The sequence below is a fragment of the Zophobas morio genome, unplaced genomic scaffold (genome assembly GCF_036711695.1).
Source record: "Zophobas morio isolate AGI-343-1 ecotype UQ-CSIRO unplaced genomic scaffold, CSIRO_AGI_Zmor_V1 ptg000012l, whole genome shotgun sequence".
Taxonomy (NCBI): Eukaryota; Metazoa; Arthropoda; class Insecta; order Coleoptera; family Tenebrionidae; genus Zophobas; species Zophobas morio.
In genome coordinates, this window is record NW_026972117.1 from 20,369,946 (window position 1) to 20,388,295 (window position 18,350).

General features: G+C 34.2%; 3 protein-coding genes across 3 annotated transcripts; all 3 read right to left on the minus strand.

Annotated features, from left to right (window-relative positions):
- Positions 1 to 1,462: 1,462 nt before the first annotated feature.
- On the minus strand, positions 1,463 to 7,507 carry LOC135128220 (zinc finger protein OZF-like). The gene is made up of 4 exons (XM_064055116.1): positions 7,409 to 7,507; positions 3,347 to 3,468; positions 2,881 to 2,958; positions 1,463 to 2,830 (listed from the first exon to the last, which is right to left on the minus strand). Exons 1-4 carry the CDS (start codon positions 7,505 to 7,507, stop codon positions 1,957 to 1,959), a joined length of 1,173 nt encoding a protein of 390 aa, XP_063911186.1. The 3' UTR covers positions 1,463 to 1,956.
- A 4,349-nt stretch (positions 7,508 to 11,856) lies between these two features.
- Positions 11,857 to 13,484, minus strand: LOC135127984 (gastrula zinc finger protein XlCGF26.1-like). The gene is made up of 2 exons (XM_064054740.1): positions 13,296 to 13,484; positions 11,857 to 13,138 (listed from the first exon to the last, which is right to left on the minus strand). The coding sequence occupies exons 1-2, from the start codon at positions 13,391 to 13,393 to the stop codon at positions 11,938 to 11,940; spliced, it is 1,299 nt and encodes a 432-aa protein (XP_063910810.1). The 5' UTR covers positions 13,394 to 13,484; the 3' UTR covers positions 11,857 to 11,937.
- LOC135128221 (zinc finger protein OZF-like) lies at positions 13,403 to 18,263 on the minus strand. The gene is made up of 6 exons (XM_064055118.1): positions 18,127 to 18,263; positions 15,684 to 15,777; positions 15,486 to 15,569; positions 15,371 to 15,435; positions 13,541 to 14,463; positions 13,403 to 13,485 (listed from the first exon to the last, which is right to left on the minus strand). The coding sequence occupies exons 1-6, from the start codon at positions 18,261 to 18,263 to the stop codon at positions 13,403 to 13,405; spliced, it is 1,386 nt and encodes a 461-aa protein (XP_063911188.1).
- Positions 18,264 to 18,350: the final 87 nt, after the last annotated feature.

Sequence of the window (18,350 nt, forward strand, 5' to 3'; positions counted from 1 at the left end):
TTATTATTACACTGCACCAATCCAAGTTGACATACCTACGTGTCCTTGCAAAAGTGTTGATGACGTCATCACCATCAAAAACTTAACTCAAAATTGCTGGATATATTTCACTGTACTTTAGGTGCGAGGGAAGTTCTGTCGAAACAGCTTTCGACCAATTTTTTTAATATATTGCTATAGCTCTCCAAAGCAAACAAATTGCAAAAACTATCAACATATAAAATATGGAAAAACAAAAAAAAAAGCGAATAGAGACCAGAGTAAGATGCAGTAATAAAATACAGGGTGCTCTATTTGAATAAAAAAAGAAATATTGATATTTGAAAATTGTAGTATTTTTTTTATAAAAAACAGTTTCTATATTAAAACTCAATTTAATTTACACCACAACAAAGCGCGTACCTTTGTTTATCTCTCCACAAAGTATTGTAACGTATATTTTTAAAATAAGCCCAATGCCATTTCTTTGCAAACCTTTACATTGCTAAAAAATTCATGAAAACTGGAATAGCGAGGCAACGTCGTATCGGAATTTCAAATAAAGAATACGGTGTTAAAGCCTAAGACGAGAATATGTAAAAATATATAAATATAATAATCAGAGTTAAGCACAGCCAAAGTGATGGATAATCAATCAGAGAATGATTAAAAACGACGGCGCGACGTCAGGCGATAAATTTGTAAAGTTGTAGGCCACGACTGCAACAGCGCTGGAGATCGGACGGCAATGAGCATCACTTTCGTGAGGCCGAAGTCTGATAATAACTATACAATAATTTTAATGGATGCCAGTCAAACAACCGTACAACTGTAGTCTATAACTTTTTTTTCAATAATCAATGAGATATCGAGGAAAGCGCGCTTAGTGACTCATCCTGTATATTTACTAAATTATTAAAATGTATTAATCAAGTATAATTCCTTGTTTTATATCGAAAATAAAGTAGTGCGTGGATTTTTTTTAAGAGAACTACTTTCGTATAATCACATATACACAGGATGAATCACAAAGCGTGCAGTCCTGAATATTTCAACAGTTATTAATGATAGAAAAGTACAGATATTAAAGTTGTACCGTTATTTGAGTAGCATACAACAAAATTATGTGACAGAGTGCTTTTTTAGGCACAGCACAAAACTTTTTTTTACTAGAACACCCTATATATTTTTACATACTTAAATAAATAAAATAAATGAGTAAATAAAATATTCTCATTAAGAACTTCCTAGGTTTTATACCCATAGTTTATGGTTAGTAAACAAAAAATTAATGCTGTACTTCCATCACAGTATAACTTAACGTCAACTCTGTGATCTTCGCAACAAAAACAAATAACTTCAAAGTATCAGTTTGGTGTTAAGTAATTCAGGGTTAAGTTTTAAATTCGCAGTTGATTTTTTTTTATCGTCCGTAATAATAATAAGAATTTATGTTAGACATTAAAATCATAAACCAGTTCGATATATTGCAGCTACAGTTTTTTATATATAGTGTAAATAAAAATAAATAAAAACCACTATTTTCATATAATTATTTGCTGCTAGTAGTTCCAGTCTCCAGGAAAAAGATAAATAAACCATGGTGTAGACCGCATATATCTTGTGACCTAAAATAAATTAATATAAAATGTATGAAAATAATAAGCAAACACTATTTACCTTACCCAAAAGGTTACTTTTTTGGTTCAGTCTAGTTCACGAATAAATTAATAGATAATATCGGGTAAATTTTTCAAATTCTTGCTCTAGTAGGCTATGACGCTTGCGGAAGCTGCATAGCGAACTAGAGCAGAAATTTAAAAAATCACACGGTATTATATCTTCGCATTAAATACTGATCAGTGTGCACCTGTACTTTAAAAAAATATATTTTGGTAAAAAAATAAAGCGTGTTTAAAATTTATTTTATTATAAAAACATACATTTCGTATTTAAATAACTCTAAACATCAATCGATTACCCTGGAAATCCCTGACACACATGGACTTTTAGTCCACTCCCGGAGATAAACCCGCGGGTACAAATTTCACATTTGTACGGTTTCTCTCCGGTGTGCACTCTCCTATGTACAGCAAGATTGCTAGCTTCTCCATATGTTTTGCCACAAATGTCACACCTGTATGGTTTTTCCTTAGTATGAACTCTCATATGAGACTGTAAATTATGACTGGCATGGAACGACTTTCCACATACCTCACAAACGTGACGCTTCTCTTCATTATGAGTCAGCCTATGAATTTCTATGTTCTTAAAAACCTTACCACAAACGTCACAAACTTGCGGTTCCCGAATATAAACATGCTTTCTCACGTGTTGTCGCAAGAATCCTTCATCGTAGAACACTTTTGAACATAACTCACAAGTGTATGTCTTTTTAGCAGAATCGCAAGAATGTATACTAAGATGTTGTTTGTAGTGACGCTTGTTCTTGTACATGTTTTTACAAAATTCACATACAAAATAATGGTTTTCATGGCTAGATTTTTGGTGCATTCTTAGGGCTGATCGTGAAATGTATCCTTTATCGCATGAGTCGCATTTATAAGGGTATTCCTTGGTGTGGTTAGTTATCACATGATACTTAAGATAATGTTCAGTCTTTGCTCTGTAGCTGCATAGGTTGCAAGGAAAAGTGCGTTTGACTTCGTGAGTTGTGGTGTGAACGTGGAAGCTATAAGGACTGAAAGATGTATACCCGCAAACATTGCAACTATATCGTTTGGGCTGATGAAGAAGACGGTGTTGGATGTATGCTTTCTTTTTCGAAAATGTTTCTAAGCATATTTTGCAGGTATAAAATTCTGAAGAATCTGTGGAAGGGAGTGTGGACCTAGAAGGTGCATATTTTGGTTCACGAACATAATAGTACCAACCACTTACTCCTTCTGGAAATTAGAAGAACTGATAAGCTTTTTCTTAGGAGATGAACGAAGAAGACGTTCCAGTATCGAACTCGACCTAAAAAAATAAATTATGTTATTTATTTTAGACAGTCTAATTACATTTTAAATCTATTTTGGGTAGATTTTCTAACCATTAATTTTAAAGTTGCCTAATTTCAGAGTTCTTCGGGAAACACCAATACTATTACATTTATGCTAGATTTGTTTAGGTAATTTCCAAAAGAGGAAATATGTTTTAATTTTAAATCATTTCATAATTTTAAAATATTTAAGCACGTAAATCAAATCAACAAGAAAAAAAACAAAATGGGTCATGAAGGGATCGAACCCTCGACTTTTGGTTTATAAGGATGTGATCTAACCAACTGAGCTAATGAGCGATTGGTTAACATTCTTTCTATATTACTGATAACCTGATAACACCCTTTTACGATGTCACAAACCTTGGGTGATATTCGTCGGGAGCTAGTTCTTCTGTAAGGTTCGAAAGTAATTTTTTTAGCGGCAGCCGACCTTTCCCCTGCACTTTTGAGTTGATTTTTCTTGTATCGGGACGCTGCCTTTTCTAATAATGGGATCGAGCGATAAGTCCCTAAGGACGAGGTTGAAGATTCTGGTGTTGCTTTGACAGACTCAAGAGAAAGTTTTTTCCTTGCCCTGTGTTTTCTCTGCCTCTCAGCATCTTTTTTTCTTTTCTCTTTTAACTTAACTTTGTCCTTAGCTAATTCTGTTTTGTTTTTCATTCGCCTTGCTTTATTTCTTTGCCTCTCCTTATCCAAATGTGCCTTATACTTTTCAGCATTTTCCTTTAATTTTTTTCGTGATTTTCGTTGTCTTTGTGTCCCCGACTTGACCACTCTAAAATAAACGGAATTAAAGCAAATTCTAAAAATATCCATATAAGAAAATTGGATCGTACCAAGAATTTAGCGAGGAGATTGGAAATGGAATAATCTTATTTTCACAAATTAGTAGCGTAGAGGCATTGTTGGCTTTTCAGAACTTTTACACACTTTCTGTAACCGGTGTGCCATAACCTATACAAATACATAAAGCCAAAACTAAATATGTCTTACCTTTTATTTTCACGCAATGTGTTTGTTGTAGACAGAAGCACTGTTGCAAAAATGAGATTTTGAAAATCCTAGTATATCACCAGTTGTTAGTCAAATTTACCCTTCAAAAGCTTTTTTCCAAAATACAATTTTTATATTTAAACTTAAAACCTTATGTTTTGTTTTCTAAACTTTAATATACTTAATAGAAATCGATTTAAGAAAAAATTAATTACTCTTCGTTGGGATCATTCAAGTAGAATGGCTGTTTGCTATGAAATATTATAAAGTGTTGATTTTTTTTGCAAAAATTCGCATCTCTAGCGTAAAAACGCAGGGCTGATTCATAAACGACAAATACAGGAGAATGTTGTCAAAACAAAATTATCCGTTTATGCCCTCCCAGCAAATTGATAACGACATCTCACAACTTTACCGAATAAACTTTATTTAAAATACGCAAAATATTATGACTCTGGTTTATCAATGCACTTATATTTTTGAGAATTACTTATACAAGGCGACTATAAAAAATTAGTGAACGACGAATTTTATTTTATTTATCAAATCAAAAACGGTTCACACCTTTACTCGAACATGTCAGTGGGGATGATCAGAAAAATTATGGTTAGCGTTTTACCATCTATACGATACTCCTAAAATACGAGTACATATAAAATTTGACGACAATCGGTGCAGTAGTTTTCGAAATTATGTGTCTGATACAAATCGACGCAGACGATAAACTGACAGGCGAAAGCGGGAGACCTAAAGTACTGTATTATACAGGCAGACGCAAGCAATAAAAGTTTATATCTTAGAAACCTTCACACTGTAAGATTTTCAAGTGCTAGGATGGTCGTTTTGGCGCATTTAGACGTTTTGTCACTTTGCTAACCTAATTTTGGTGTTTTCTTGTGTTTGATATAGAGTTTAGTGTGATATTTAATTTGTTGATGCTGTCGTTGAAGCTTTGTGCATTCTATTAGTCCAGTTACACACCGAACAACAACCTTACAATTTTTTTTGTTTTCTAAGCGACTTAAAAGAGCATACCTTGTGGACGAAAAATTACGAAAGAGCAAACTGGTTTCCCACGTCAAATACCTATCTGTGCAATGTAAGTGGAAACACTTTAAAATATAAACTATATATTTACTTAGAATGCCTATTTCAGACGCACTTGCAAGAAACACAATTCGAATTTAAGGGGCAGCTGAAGAAGATTGTGGCATACGGAAAATAACGGGGCCGATGTTTTACGTAAAGATGGATCATTTTAAGTTCAACATGGTGAGTCATTGGAATCTGACAACGAACTGTCAGTCAGTAGCGTAACATGCATAGTTCAGAAAGGGGTGGTTTTTAATTTTTTTTGTAATCGCAAACAATAACACAAGGAAACAAACTTTAGTGAATTGGTCAACACGCCAGCACGAATGCGAATTAATCTATTAGGCACTAATCTAAACAGGTACCGTTACGCTAGAAAAGTTCACTATGACAGATAAACGATGACGGACGCCTCTGAACGTCCACCCACCCATTAAATTTGAAAGTGGACTTGACCCGACCGATTTTGTGCTTCTATGCAGTTTGACAGCTGTGTCGATTTAGAGTGCACAATGTCTAAAACTGTTGTCCAATCAGAACAATTTTTCGTATATACAATCTATGGAAAAAACTCAATAGATCTCCGTTTTCGTTTTTTGAAAAAACTAGATTTAAACATAGTTTTTAAGATTTACAGTTCCTGAAATTTTGAGTGTTTTTATTATTTATGACTTATAATGAAAATTTACTTCCGCACATCTGTAGTAAATTTATTCTGAAATAGATCTGCTTTTAAAAAATCAAAATCGGATAATAAATACCTGAGCTTCAAATAACATGTCGTTCCATAATATGACGAACAATTTAAAAAAAAAAGTTCTAAAGCTAAAAAAAAAATATTACGGATGCGTTGTTCCAGAACTTGTCGATCTCAGGAGACGTAGAGGATTATCTATCCGAAATCCTAATTGTATCTTAAAAGCACAAAGAGAAAAAAAAACACTAAACATTAAAAAACAACTTTAATCCCCTTCATTTCTCCATGCTTCTCCTTTATTTTTTTATTGCTATAATTGTATGATACACTGCTTATATATGGATTGTCTGCTCGTTTGAAAAATATATAATATAATAACCAGACTTCGGCATAGCGGAAGTGCTGATTCTTGTCGTCCAATGGCCACCACTATTGCACTTATGGCCTACAACTTCGGGAATTCTTCGTAACAGTTACTACTTTTTCTAGGTTTCCTCAGGTATACGAGTTCTTCTAGATGTTAAAATGCTTTAAAAATTAAAAATGACTGTTAAAGATCACAATTTTCGTAATGATCTTGATTTAGAGAGTCTTATTTGGTATTATTTTACGACACTGCCAAATTAAAAGAATCGAACTCAGCTCAACCACCCAAAGGACGACCGTTCTCAGATATTAATTCAGATGAGAGACAATACAGTAGTTCATCCAAGTACAGACCTTCGTGCTAATAATCTGCACCGACAAAATAATCTACTCCAGCTCCCCCTTAACGAAATCGACGGTCGGAAGAAACTTGCGCTATATCGTTCCCACAATTTTTAATATCCTAAAGATTATCAACAGTGAACAGGAAAATAAGAAAAAGTATGTCGCAGGCATATGTTTCACTTTGGAAAGTATTTTGCACCATTTTGCTGTAATAAAAGGGTTTTCACTGACAAAAAGGGAGGGGGGCTGAAAAGCGAAAGTCCGTAGGGCATAATTCAGTGTCAAAAAAATCTAAATTGTAAATTCGGTTCTCAATTTAAAATATTTTTTTAAGTATTACTATTCTTAGTTCTGTTGTTATTGCTATTATTAAATTATTGTGTATTGTAGAGTGTATTCAATTACAAAAATAAATACATAATTACAGTGGAGGCTCGTGACCTTTTGAGATGGGGGGACACAATTTGACTGATGAGTTAAATATGAAGAATAAAACAGGCTGTTATTACCAATTAGTAGAGGAAATTATGTGACGGGAACAAACACAAAAATACACTCAATAAAAGTATAAAAACGTATTTGGCCACATAACCACATACCTTTGGTTTTAACTCATTACTGAAGAGATGCACAAAAGAAAACAATTTACATATTATTCTTTTCCACAACCACACATCTACAAAAATGTATCATACGTGTTATTTCTATTAAAATATCTATGAAAGTCTCTCGTTTTGCCATAAAAACGTTTTATTAATAAATCGGGGGGGGTCCTCCTTAAATTTTTCACTATAATTTTATCGTCGTAAGACAGAAGTCAATTTTTTATTAACTATTCATCTGAATTTATTATTTTTATTTAAAACAAACAATTTCACTCGCACAGAATGAAAATAAACTTATGCAGTTGATTAACAGCTAGCGGTCACTGTTTCAAATGTAACCCGATTGCAGCCGAACACAGCGACTAGAGGCCAGGTTTCCATGACAATGGTGTAAACAAATGAGTCATGACTTGGCCTTCGCATTGATCGAGACCTTACCGACGATATACCCAAGATACGACATCTTTAGATGTAAGTTTTAATACCTCTGAAACAAACGGAGCAAGATAAAAAAAAATAGTTTTGATAATTATGACACAAACTTCCGGATAATTTTTTAAATATGGAAAATTACTATTTTGCCAAGTCCAATGTTTTTATCCGAGAACGCAACGGGATATCGGCAGAGGTAAACCAAAAATTCGAACAAGCAATAAAATTATCTTCCCAAATTCAAATGCAATAAATATTTGGTGAAATTAAACTTAATCCTATGAATACAATAATTGAGTTCCTAGAAGGCAGTTATATTTTTCCAGTTTGGGATGTCTAATTCCATAGGTATAGTTTCCTCAAACCTATAAGGCGTTTATGGCTTTGGCGTTTAAAGTACTTTACAGCCGACCCTTCATAAAGCTTAGTAAATGTAAACCATGCCACGTGCCAGGGACGGCCGAGACGCGAAGGACCGGACTAAGAATAATTTTGTTTTTAACGTTTCTTCCGTACCGTAATTATTTAATCATTATTCTGCACATACGAAAATATTACGAGTATTAAGATAATTAAAGCAAAAAACATAAAATCTTTAATAAGTACAATCGCAATCGTAGAAAACTGGTCCACAAAGTTTTTTGATAAATCAAATAATTTTGACGATGTCACCGTCCTTTGTTTCAAATCCAGAGGGTACATTCATATTGCTGTTATATTAAAAATAATACATGACTAGAGAGCGAAAAGTATGCAGCAAAATTTTGAGAAATATGATCATGTAATATGCATGAAATTTATGCAAAAATGCTGTAACTTTATTAATATATGCAGAGATATGCAGTTGCATATCCTCCAAAAATTGAAAAGAAGTGTAATAATAACACAACTAAATTTATTTACAAATTATAAAAACAGGTTTATCAAGCTTAATTTTTTTAATAAAAAATACATAGATAAATAAGATTTTTAAAAATTATTGTCTTACACTAAATAGTGACAAATAAATAAAAATTAATAATGATAGGCCATTTAATTAGTATTTTTGTAGCAATTTATTTGTAAATACTTTTCGAAATATTGTAGCAAAAAATTTTGCCGGTGATCCGAAAACATATATTTGTAAATAGAAATGCGGTTTGTAGCAGAAGCTACAAAACACAGTGTCTTCTTGAAGAATAAATTCAGGAAAAGACCAGTACAGGGCACGGTTGATAAAACCGTTAATTGTTAATTTAGAAGAGTCGAGTGATGATGACAGTGACTATTTCGATCAATAAATAAGCAGTAGTAGTTAATAAGTAAATAGTTGTGTATGTCAAAATTCTAACTAATTTGCCGTAATAAAAAATGATTGAGTACAAAGTTACTTTGTTTTTACTCAAAATAAAAAATCGAAAGGCGCAGTTGTCGGTAAATGCAAAACTCAGTCCTGCCCTGTGCTTTTACCAGAAAAGGTCTTTGCAGGTAGGTATCGGTGAGCGGGTTTAAGACATCCGGTTGTGACGGCCTATTGAATTATAATGGGAGTCAAATTGGTGTGAATTCATAAACGCCTTATATGTTTGAGGGGACTCTACATGGATCGTACCAGTTAGTGAATTCCTTTAGTAATTAACCGAAAACCTTAAGTATCAAAATTTCAAAACCGTAAAGTGACATTTAGAGATTTTGGTTTAACCAATAACAAAGTACCAATTGAATTGCTCATAAAAAATTACAGGAATGAATACTAAAATTCTTGCATTTAATATGGCGGATGCGTCTGCTTCTATAATAAAGTACTTTAGGGCGACCTATTTTTTCGTGCTCTGTGGGTCACGAAACGTCCAGAAAGTGGCCAGTCGCTCGAGGGACCCTATTACAATCCTTCAAGACCAACTACTGTTCACTAAATATTGATCTAAAGTTATTAAGGAGAACTTCCTTCGCCTATTAAGCACAATCAAATAAATAAATAAATAAAGTTTCTTATGTAAATTGTAAAATTTGGTTTTGCCAGTTATTTTTTTACTAATAATAACAGGATTGTGTTCCCAAAATTTCAGAAAAACGAAATAAACCCCTTTTGATTCACTTTTACAATTTTTCACATTTCAAATTAAAAAAAAATCAAAATAGGTGGAGCGTATGAAGAAACTAAATCGAAAATTTTTGTTCCAAAAACCTACAAGTGCAATATTCAAAATAAAGCTAGATTAATAAATCACACGTAAGAAGCACATTTTCGATAGGATTTAGTCATGACGTCATCACAAATTTCGTGGGGATAAACAACAAATTTTAGTTAGCGTACGCAGCATTCTTATTCACATTTTCCCAAATATCAGTCCAGTATTTTCCGAGATTATTTCTTACCATCTCCTTTATTACTGTAACGACCCATGATGATGCTATCAAAGATTGTTAATTACTTATCACCACTGTATAAAACTTATTGTAGTCACTGTTTTTGTAACTAGTATTACACCACTATCACTATTGTACAACTATACATATAGACGACTATAAAATCGTCACTGTTTCTATAATCTTATAGCACTATCTTTACGAAACTGATGATATCGCACAAATGCACTAGACTCGTTCGAAATCAGCTAGAAACAAAAATTTGCATTGGTGGGAGATTTCAAAATATCTTATTGGCTACATGTAAATGTAAATTTTGGTTCCCCGATAATTACCTGCGGACGCAGATATTTTAATCTTTAACAAATGTTCCTAAATACTTAGAAGGGGGCGACAAGATAATGTAAATTTAAAAGTATGTCTGTAATTGCCTCTTACTTGGCATTGTGACTTGCAGATTAAAGGGTGGACACTCCCATAAAATTTTATTGTCGGATTATGAGGGGGTTAAAAGGACGGGCTCTATCGGCTACCTGCTATGGATTTCAGTAGACCAGAAAAATGGCTAAAGTTTGGTTGACCACTTACTCAATTATTTATTAAGATATTTTATTTCTGTAATGTGCAATGGATTTTTTAATACAATTTCTACTAATGTACCTTTTTGAAAATTTAAAATTGATCCATAAATAGCGAAAACAAGATAATCTCATACTCACACAATTTTACCGCGTTGTAGTGTTTTTTTGACAACAAAATTTAAAAAACGGAAAAGCAGTCTGGGTAGAGTTTTTACGCTCATTTCAACGGTGTGAAGTTTATTACAATCGGACGTATACTTTTGGCAAAAACTTGGGCAGAAGTTGATATGTATTTCCCTATGCTGAAATCATGCTTTAGCTCACCCTTAATTAAATCGCAAACAGACTACAGACAAAAAACAGACAAAAACGGCGGACCTACTTTTTCATTTTGTAGAACCTAAGAAACGTGAAGAAAAGGCTACACTCCAACAGTAAAATATAAGCAATATAATGTCGACATGTTATAAATTATCCTAACTTTTTTAATGCAGTTCAATGCACTTACCAAAAATGTATACAACATGAACAAATAACTTTTAAAACCGTTTCCACACACTAACTTCCACATTTTCTGGCTAATTCGATATACTTTTGCTACCGATCAAACACCATATACAAGGGTCGACACAAATGTCATGCACCCTATTTATATTGTTCCCTACGCTATTCGTTTTCTCCCTGTATAAAGAATAACACCTGGCTTTCGCAATCGAAACACGTCGAACACTAGATTGTTAAAGTTTTGTTGTGTTATGTGAATGAAGGTGGCTCGATCTTCTCGGACAGCACTGACCTGAACGCAAACGTAAAGAATAAACACTAAAATTTAACATTTCAAAATAATAATTTGTGGTAACGGAAATAACGACATTTCTTTTAATGGAACCCAATATTTTTAACTCTGTAAGACTAAGCAAAAACCTTCGTACCCTTAAATATTTAACATGCTTTGCCTTCAATGTGTTGTCTCCAGTGACGTTAAATGCTACAAGTGAGTATTATTCGTATACTTTTCCGCAATACGGAAGAATATTTTTGAGTTTGCGACTAATTTTTTTCAGCTTTGATTGGTTCTTTAAAAAAACCTAAAAAAAATAAATCATTAATAAGGAAAATAACATAAGCAAGATGGACAAAGGGATATAAAAAGCATGCGCCAGAAGCCCCAACATATAACCACTTACAAGAAAAAAATTTGTTTGCGTAGTTCCAGAGCATGTGTGATACCATCTTATAATTAGGCAACACTTGACTACATTTTACACAAACAGCTAGAAAACCTTAAATACGTACCTAAATATACATGTAGACTGTTTCACAAACTTTGTCCTCCTATTCAAACTTTTGTAATGTTCCACCTGAATTAAAAAAAAGTAGCAAACACGTGAAACTTTAATAAAAGACACATAAAAAATAACCATATATTCCGTGAAAAAACATTTATAACAAATAAGACCTACACTTTTAGGTACAACTAGAACTAAGTCCTTAATTGTCAGGTCTGAGCCAATGTGATTTTCGATGCATCGTTAACAACGTTTTCGTGATATAACCACGACCACAAATATCACACACATACGGTCTTTCCCTACTGTGTACAGCCCGTATATGCAACTGCAGAGAAGTCCCTTGGGTATATCTCTTATCACAAAGCTTACACGCATACGGCTTCTCTCTGGTATGTACGTTAATATGACACTGCAAATGGTACTTTTTCGTAAACCTTTTCCCACAAAAACTGCAACAAAATGGTTTTTCTCCCGTGTGCGTTTTTTTGTGGTTCATCAAACTAGTAGCCGACGCCATTTCCTTTCCACAAGCATCACACAAATGTTTTTTGCCTTCGTGATGCACACTTACATGTTCCTTCAAGTTCTTCCTCATAGTAAACGCTTTATTGCAAAATCCACAAATGTAAGGTTTTTCTTTGGTGTGTGTTCTGTGGTGGTCAGTAAGCTGCTCCTTCCTTCTAAAGCTCTTGTCGCAAAGCATACACTGGAAAGGTCTTTCGTCTGTATGGATCATTTGATGATCCCTTAGACTCTTCCTCGACGACATATTCCTACCACAAGTCTCACAAATATGCCACCTGCCTTTGCCGTCGTGGCACTTCGCTATGTGGTTCTTCAAATTATACTCAACCGCATACACCTTGTCACACATCTCGCAAGCAAACGTCGGTTGTACAAAATTTTCGTCGTGTTTCTTCAAATGCAGTTTCAAAGTACTGGGATCGCTGAAGCTCTTTGTACACTTATCACACGGAAAACGCACTCCTTTGTGAATTAGGCGATGCTTTCGGAGTGAAGAGCGCGATGCGAAGGCTTTTTTGCAATCGGGACACACCAATCCAGGACGAATTTTATGAACCTGTTTATGCTCCTCGAGTTGCTCAAGAGTTTCCAAGTTTTCTTCGCAGTTGTCACAATAAAACTGTTTCTTTTGAGTGTGAATTTCGGCATGCTTGTGCAGCGTCCACTTGTACTTGAAAGTTTTCTTACAAATGGGACAACTGAGGGGTTTCGGGCTATGAGTTTCTTTGTGATGTTTGCGTAAGGTTCGAGACGTTGGGAATTTTATATTACAAATTTTACAAAGACGTGAACGTCTTGCGTTTTTTATGACTTTTGTGCTTTTTGGAAGTTCCCATTCGTCGTCGTCTTCCAATTTTACAGAGTCATCGCTAGATCTGAAAAGAAAATAATTAGTAAAATTACAAATAAAAATTTACAAAAAACATACAAAAGAAAAAGTGTACATGTTAATGAAGGTAAGTAAACTATAAAAAACATTTATTTACAAAAATCTCTTACACATTTAGTACAATAACAGATTGCTTAGCATACCTAAATCCCTTTGTGCGACTTATAATGCAAATTGAGTAAGCTTCTAGTGACGAAACTTTTAGAGCAAATTTGACACTCGTGTGGTGTATCACCTTCATGGACCGCCCTCACGTGTAACGACAAAGAAGTGCCTTGAGTGTAGCTTTTCCCACAGATTTTACAAACGTGTGGTTTCTCCTTCGTATGGACCCTCAAATGGACCGTCATATGTTCTTTCTTAGCAAAACTCTTTTCGCAGTACATACACGAGAACGGTTTTTCCCCAGTGTGCATCCTAGTGTGCACTTTTAAGCTCTCAGCTGATGACAGCGCCTTTCCACAGATCGCACACAGATGCTTTTTACCCTCATGAAGCGCCATCATGTGCGACTTCAAAGTTTTTTTCATACTAAAACTTTTCTCGCAAAATTCACACTTGAAGGGTGTTTCGTTATTATGAGTTCTGATGTGATCAGTCAACCGTCCTGGCTTAGCAAAACTTTTGTCACACAAATGGCACGCAAAAGGTTTTCTCCCCAAATGGATATACTGATGATGAATCAAGCTCTGTTTTGACGCCATAGACTTCCCACAAGTCTCACACACGTGCGATTCGGTCTCCCCTTTATGCACTTTCTTAACATGTAGTTGAAGATTTTGCTCCACCAGATAGACTTTTTCGCAGAATTCACAAGCAAAAGTCGGAGCTACGTAATTGTCTTCGTGTTTCTTCATGTGAAATTTCAATTTTGAGCGATCTCGGAAACTGGAAGAGCACAACTCGCACTTATGTGGTCCGTTTCTGTGCAGAGACATATGTTTCCGAAAAGATGATCTAAAAAGGAATTTTCGGCCGCATTCTGGGCATGTTATGCCTTCGGGATTGGCGTGGTCGCGTTGGTGCTGTTTGAGCTGGTCGTGCGTCTTGAGGTATTTCTCACAACCATCGCAGTAGAATAGTTTGCCGCCTCCGTGTTGCACGTCTCTATGTTTTTTCAGAGTGGAACGATGTTTGAAATGTTTTTTGCAAACGGGGCAGGCGAATTTTCCCAGATGGTGAATATCTATTTTGTGGCGACGTAGGAATAAAACGTTGGGAAATTCTTCTTTGCAAATTTTGCAAGACAATCGTCTGGGTGCTTTCGGGCTTTTTTGAGCATTTTCCGTTTTGATCGGGAGTTCCCCCAATCTGGAATTATACGTGTTAGTAAGTTTACAAAACGTCTATAAATATTAAGGCTTAAATCTGAAGAAACATTGAAGGGCTTAGATCTTTGGTGTGGTTAAAAAAATAACAACACAATGTAAGATGTTTATTCAGATCGTCAGGAAGATGTTAAAATTAGAATAGATTATTATTAATACGACAAAGAAACACAAAAAAGCACTAAAATCGTCTACATGGTTTGAGAAATTTTAAATGCTAGTTTTTTTTTAAAATATCTCCAGCAGAGTTGCCTATAAATATATACACTGCGATTCATATAAATTTTGAAATGCTAAAATTGAAACTTACCTTACCACATTAACTGGAAAAACATCAAACAAGAAACAATCCCCTACAAAATTGTTTTTTGAAAACTACGCTAGACACAACAATATGAAAGCAAAATTTAGTTACATTAAAACTTTGATTTAAACAAGTCCTTTTTTTCTGACTAATGTCTTGTTTTCTAAAAAATCGGTAGGTCGTTTAATTAAATGTGCAGCACATCAATTTTGTCAGACAATTACATTTACTACTCTGATTCACTGCCCTATAGTCAAAATTGGCTAAGCAAAGCTAATATTTAAATTGTCTAATATTTAACCCATAGGGATCGTACTAAAAACAACATTTCATAATTAATTTCTACACTATTACATTACATCAATTTTGATGGTTATTTATCAAAATACAATGAGAGATGGTACTCCTTGTGTTTATTAAACATAAACTAAGCGAGACTTCCCAAAAAATTAAAAATGAAAATAATTTATTTTGTTAGAATTTTAATCGGCTATATATTAATTCTAACCTATAAACATATAGAAGATTATCGCAACAGAAAATTTCGGGAAATTAAATAAACTATGTGTGAAACACCGATACATACGTATCAGTTAACATAGGGCAGGGATTAATCTGTGACCGCTGCGCCGGTGCGATCCCGGAAACCGGCTACTCAGTTTTCGACATTAATGACAAAGGTTTGTGAGAAGAGGAGCGACGCGAGTGTTGCAAGTTTCTCTTTTTTCCGCCTCCCCAGGAACCGAATCAGCCCCATCTAGGGAGAAGCCGCCGCCAAAGAGGCCCTAGGACAACCATAACCGAATTCTATTGGCTTTTTTTTTGTTAGCTATTTTATCCAATAAGTTTTATCTTAGCCGTTATAACCTGGTAGAGAATAAAGAACGTATATTTTTAACCGAAGTATTACTTATTTCTGTTCCTTGAGCTAGAGTACCCACAGAGGGAGCTGGCGCCCGAGCATCCGCCCCTGTAAGCGACAAACCCTCGCAACTGTAAAAATTCGTCTAAAATTATTTAGACAAAACTTCCCCCATCTTCGAAGCGCAGTCCAACAAATCCAGCTTCTTTGAAAAATTATGGAATTTGATTTGGTGAAATTTTATTAAAAAAATATAGAAAAAACATCAGTCACAATGTACGAAAAAAGTACTCCATGAGGGGATCAAACAAGCGATATTCCCGTTATTAACATGATGAACTGGCGTTCCTCTCATATTAGTATAAAAGGTTGTTGTACAATTTGGATTTTTTTGAAAATCTAGGTATCTAGGGTAAAAAAAATCAAAGCGAATTCATAAACAACAATATAGGAATATGTTATTGTATAAAAGTTGAATAGCATTTACCAAGTAAAATTTTGAAGTAGCGTCATTCAAATAATTATTAGTGTCTACATGATATTTGTAAAATACCCAAAGTTTTACAATAATCAGCCTAGTAATTTCGGAGATTATCTGTCTAATAAATTTCGTCACAGTTGACAGACAACCAGTGGCGTAACAATCAAACTGCGGGCCTGTGTTCTACAACACTGTGGGGCCCCTAATGAACAGCGAAATAAAAATATTTAAAAATACGAGTATAATGAGTAAAGAATGAGTAGATTGCAATTAGCGCTAACGTTTTATTAAAATCATTCTACCTGAAACATTGAATTAAAAAAATAAAATACAATAATTACCTGAAGACATATAATTAAAATATATACAATATTAGAAACTAGCCGACCCGGCAAACGATGTTTTGGCATTTCTAGTGAATATTTTGGTACATAGTTAAATAAAAAATTAAATTAAAATAAATACATAAAAATTTATCGTACGACAATGATTATTTATATTCAATGGCCATCTTGCAACCCTATTGCGCATCTGTGGATGAAAGCAAAGATACTCATATCGTTATTAAAAAATGGGGGTTGGTGGTAAAAGGGTCAAAATTTAGGGTTATATGTATTTTTTGATGCCAAATTTAAAAAAAATAAAAATAAAAAATGTTGTCTAAAAAATAAAAAAAGTTTGGTGGGTCACCCTTATCACTTAGGGGTTTAAAAAATAGTTTACTAGACCTACCGAATATACACAAAAAATTTCATAAAAATCGGTCAAGGCGTTTCGGAGGAGATTGGTTACAAACACTGTGACACCAGAATTTTATATTCGATTATTTTAGAAAAAAATTCATTACCATAAAAAAGATTATACTGAATCGACCTTAAAAGATTGACGTATGCTGTCGCGGACTTTTTTTTAGAACTTTTAGAAGGGAACAATTCCATCATACATGATTTTTATGTAACTTTAACCGTTTAATAAGCAGCGTAAGCAACGGAAGCTGTCAAAGGACGAATAATTTTCCCGTTTTTCCGATATTTTTTCATTGCTGCTTCGCTCCTATTAATCATAGGGTGATGTTGTATAGCCTATAACCTTCCTCGATAAATGGACTTTCCAACACAAAAAGATTTTTTGAATTCAAACCAGTGGTTTCTGAGATTGGCGCGTTCAACCAAACAAACTCTTCAACTTTATAATATAAGTAAGTTCTTGCTTTTCAATGGGCACAAGTTGATACAAAATTTGACACATCTAAGCTTCTAGCAATTTGATTTCCATTTGAGAGATTCAATGAAGGTAATCTGCATTGGCTCATTGTTTCTTAAAAAATTTTTAGTCATTTTTAATTTCGAAAAAGATCTTTCCGCTGAAACCACCGAAAGAGGTATTGTAAGAAAAGTGAAACATGCTGTGATAATTTCAGTGACACTAGTACAGGTAGGTCATTCTGTAATAATTTCCCAGTCCAGTTTTTTTTCTACTTAAAAAATTAGTTGTAACATACGTCAGATATATTTTATTATTCCAAAAAAGCACCACAAGTACAAAATTAAAATAGTTTTGAAAATACGAAAATTTTCATAAAACACAACTGAAACTGATTTTTTTTTTTTCACGTTTTATTACAGCATGAAGTTTCACTGTAGAACTGAGGACAAAATTTAAGTATTTTGTTGTCTTGCATCATAAATTAGTCATACTTTTGTCGGATAAAGATTGGTAATTTACTACATGGGGTGTTAGATTTGCTACAATGGGATTGCGACACTGCGACAGGTTTATCACAAACAGATGCTGCTGCATTTTCGACCGCCGGTGCCCATCGCTAAAACCCGAGTTTATTGAGTGTATGATATTGAGATGCCGCCCTTTGCAACAAAAAATTCGTAAATAGGAATCGACCATCGATCCTGGGATTCCCGCACATTTTCGAATTTTTTATTTCAGGATGTAATTTGGGCAATAATATAAAAAAAATCTAATAAAAAAATGTTCGTGTGACCGGACCGGGGCCCTTGAAGCAGCGGGCCCGTGTTCCGCCGAACACGTGGAACACCGGTAGTTACGCCACTGCAGACAACAGACGGGCAGATGGAAATGAGGACTTACTTCTTCATGTGGTAGGGGGTCATGAAACATCGCAAAAACACAAACGTACTTATTATCCGGATAGACCTAATCATAATATTACAGATTACGCTCGGGAAGTAAAAATAAAAATTGAAT

What these genes read in the sequence shown, in the direction of transcription:
- LOC135128220 (XM_064055116.1), bottom strand. Translation starts at nt 7,507, where the DNA reads ATGCGAAGGCCAAGTCATGACTCATTTGTTTACACCATTGTCATGGAA. An exon ending in ATCGGGTTACATTTGAAACA is followed by an intron (nt 3,469 to 7,408) that starts GTGACCGCTAGC and finishes TCCCATTATTAG; the next exon opens with AAAAGGCAGCGTCCCGATAC. An exon ending in TCTTCTAATTTCCAGAAGGA is followed by an intron (nt 2,831 to 2,880) that starts GTAAGTGGTTGG and finishes TGCACCTTCTAG; the next exon opens with GTCCACACTCCCTTCCACAG.
- LOC135127984 (XM_064054740.1), bottom strand. Translation starts at nt 13,393, where the DNA reads ATGAAGGTGATACACCACACGAGTGTCAAATTTGCTCTAAAAGTTTCG. An exon ending in AGTCGCACAAAGGGATTTAG is followed by an intron (nt 13,139 to 13,295) that starts GTATGCTAAGCA and finishes TTTTCTTTTCAG; the next exon opens with ATCTAGCGATGACTCTGTAA.
- LOC135128221 (XM_064055118.1), bottom strand. Translation starts at nt 18,263, where the DNA reads ATGTTTCATGACCCCCTACCACATGAAGAAGTAAGTCCTCATTTCCAT. An exon ending in GAGAAACTTGCAACACTCGC is followed by an intron (nt 15,436 to 15,485) that starts GTCGCTCCTCTT and finishes AAAACTGAGTAG; the next exon opens with CCGGTTTCCGGGATCGCACC. An exon ending in TGCCCTATGTTAACTGATAC is followed by an intron (nt 14,464 to 15,370) that starts GTATGTATCGGT and finishes GTATAATTCCAG; the next exon opens with ATTGGGGGAACTCCCGATCA.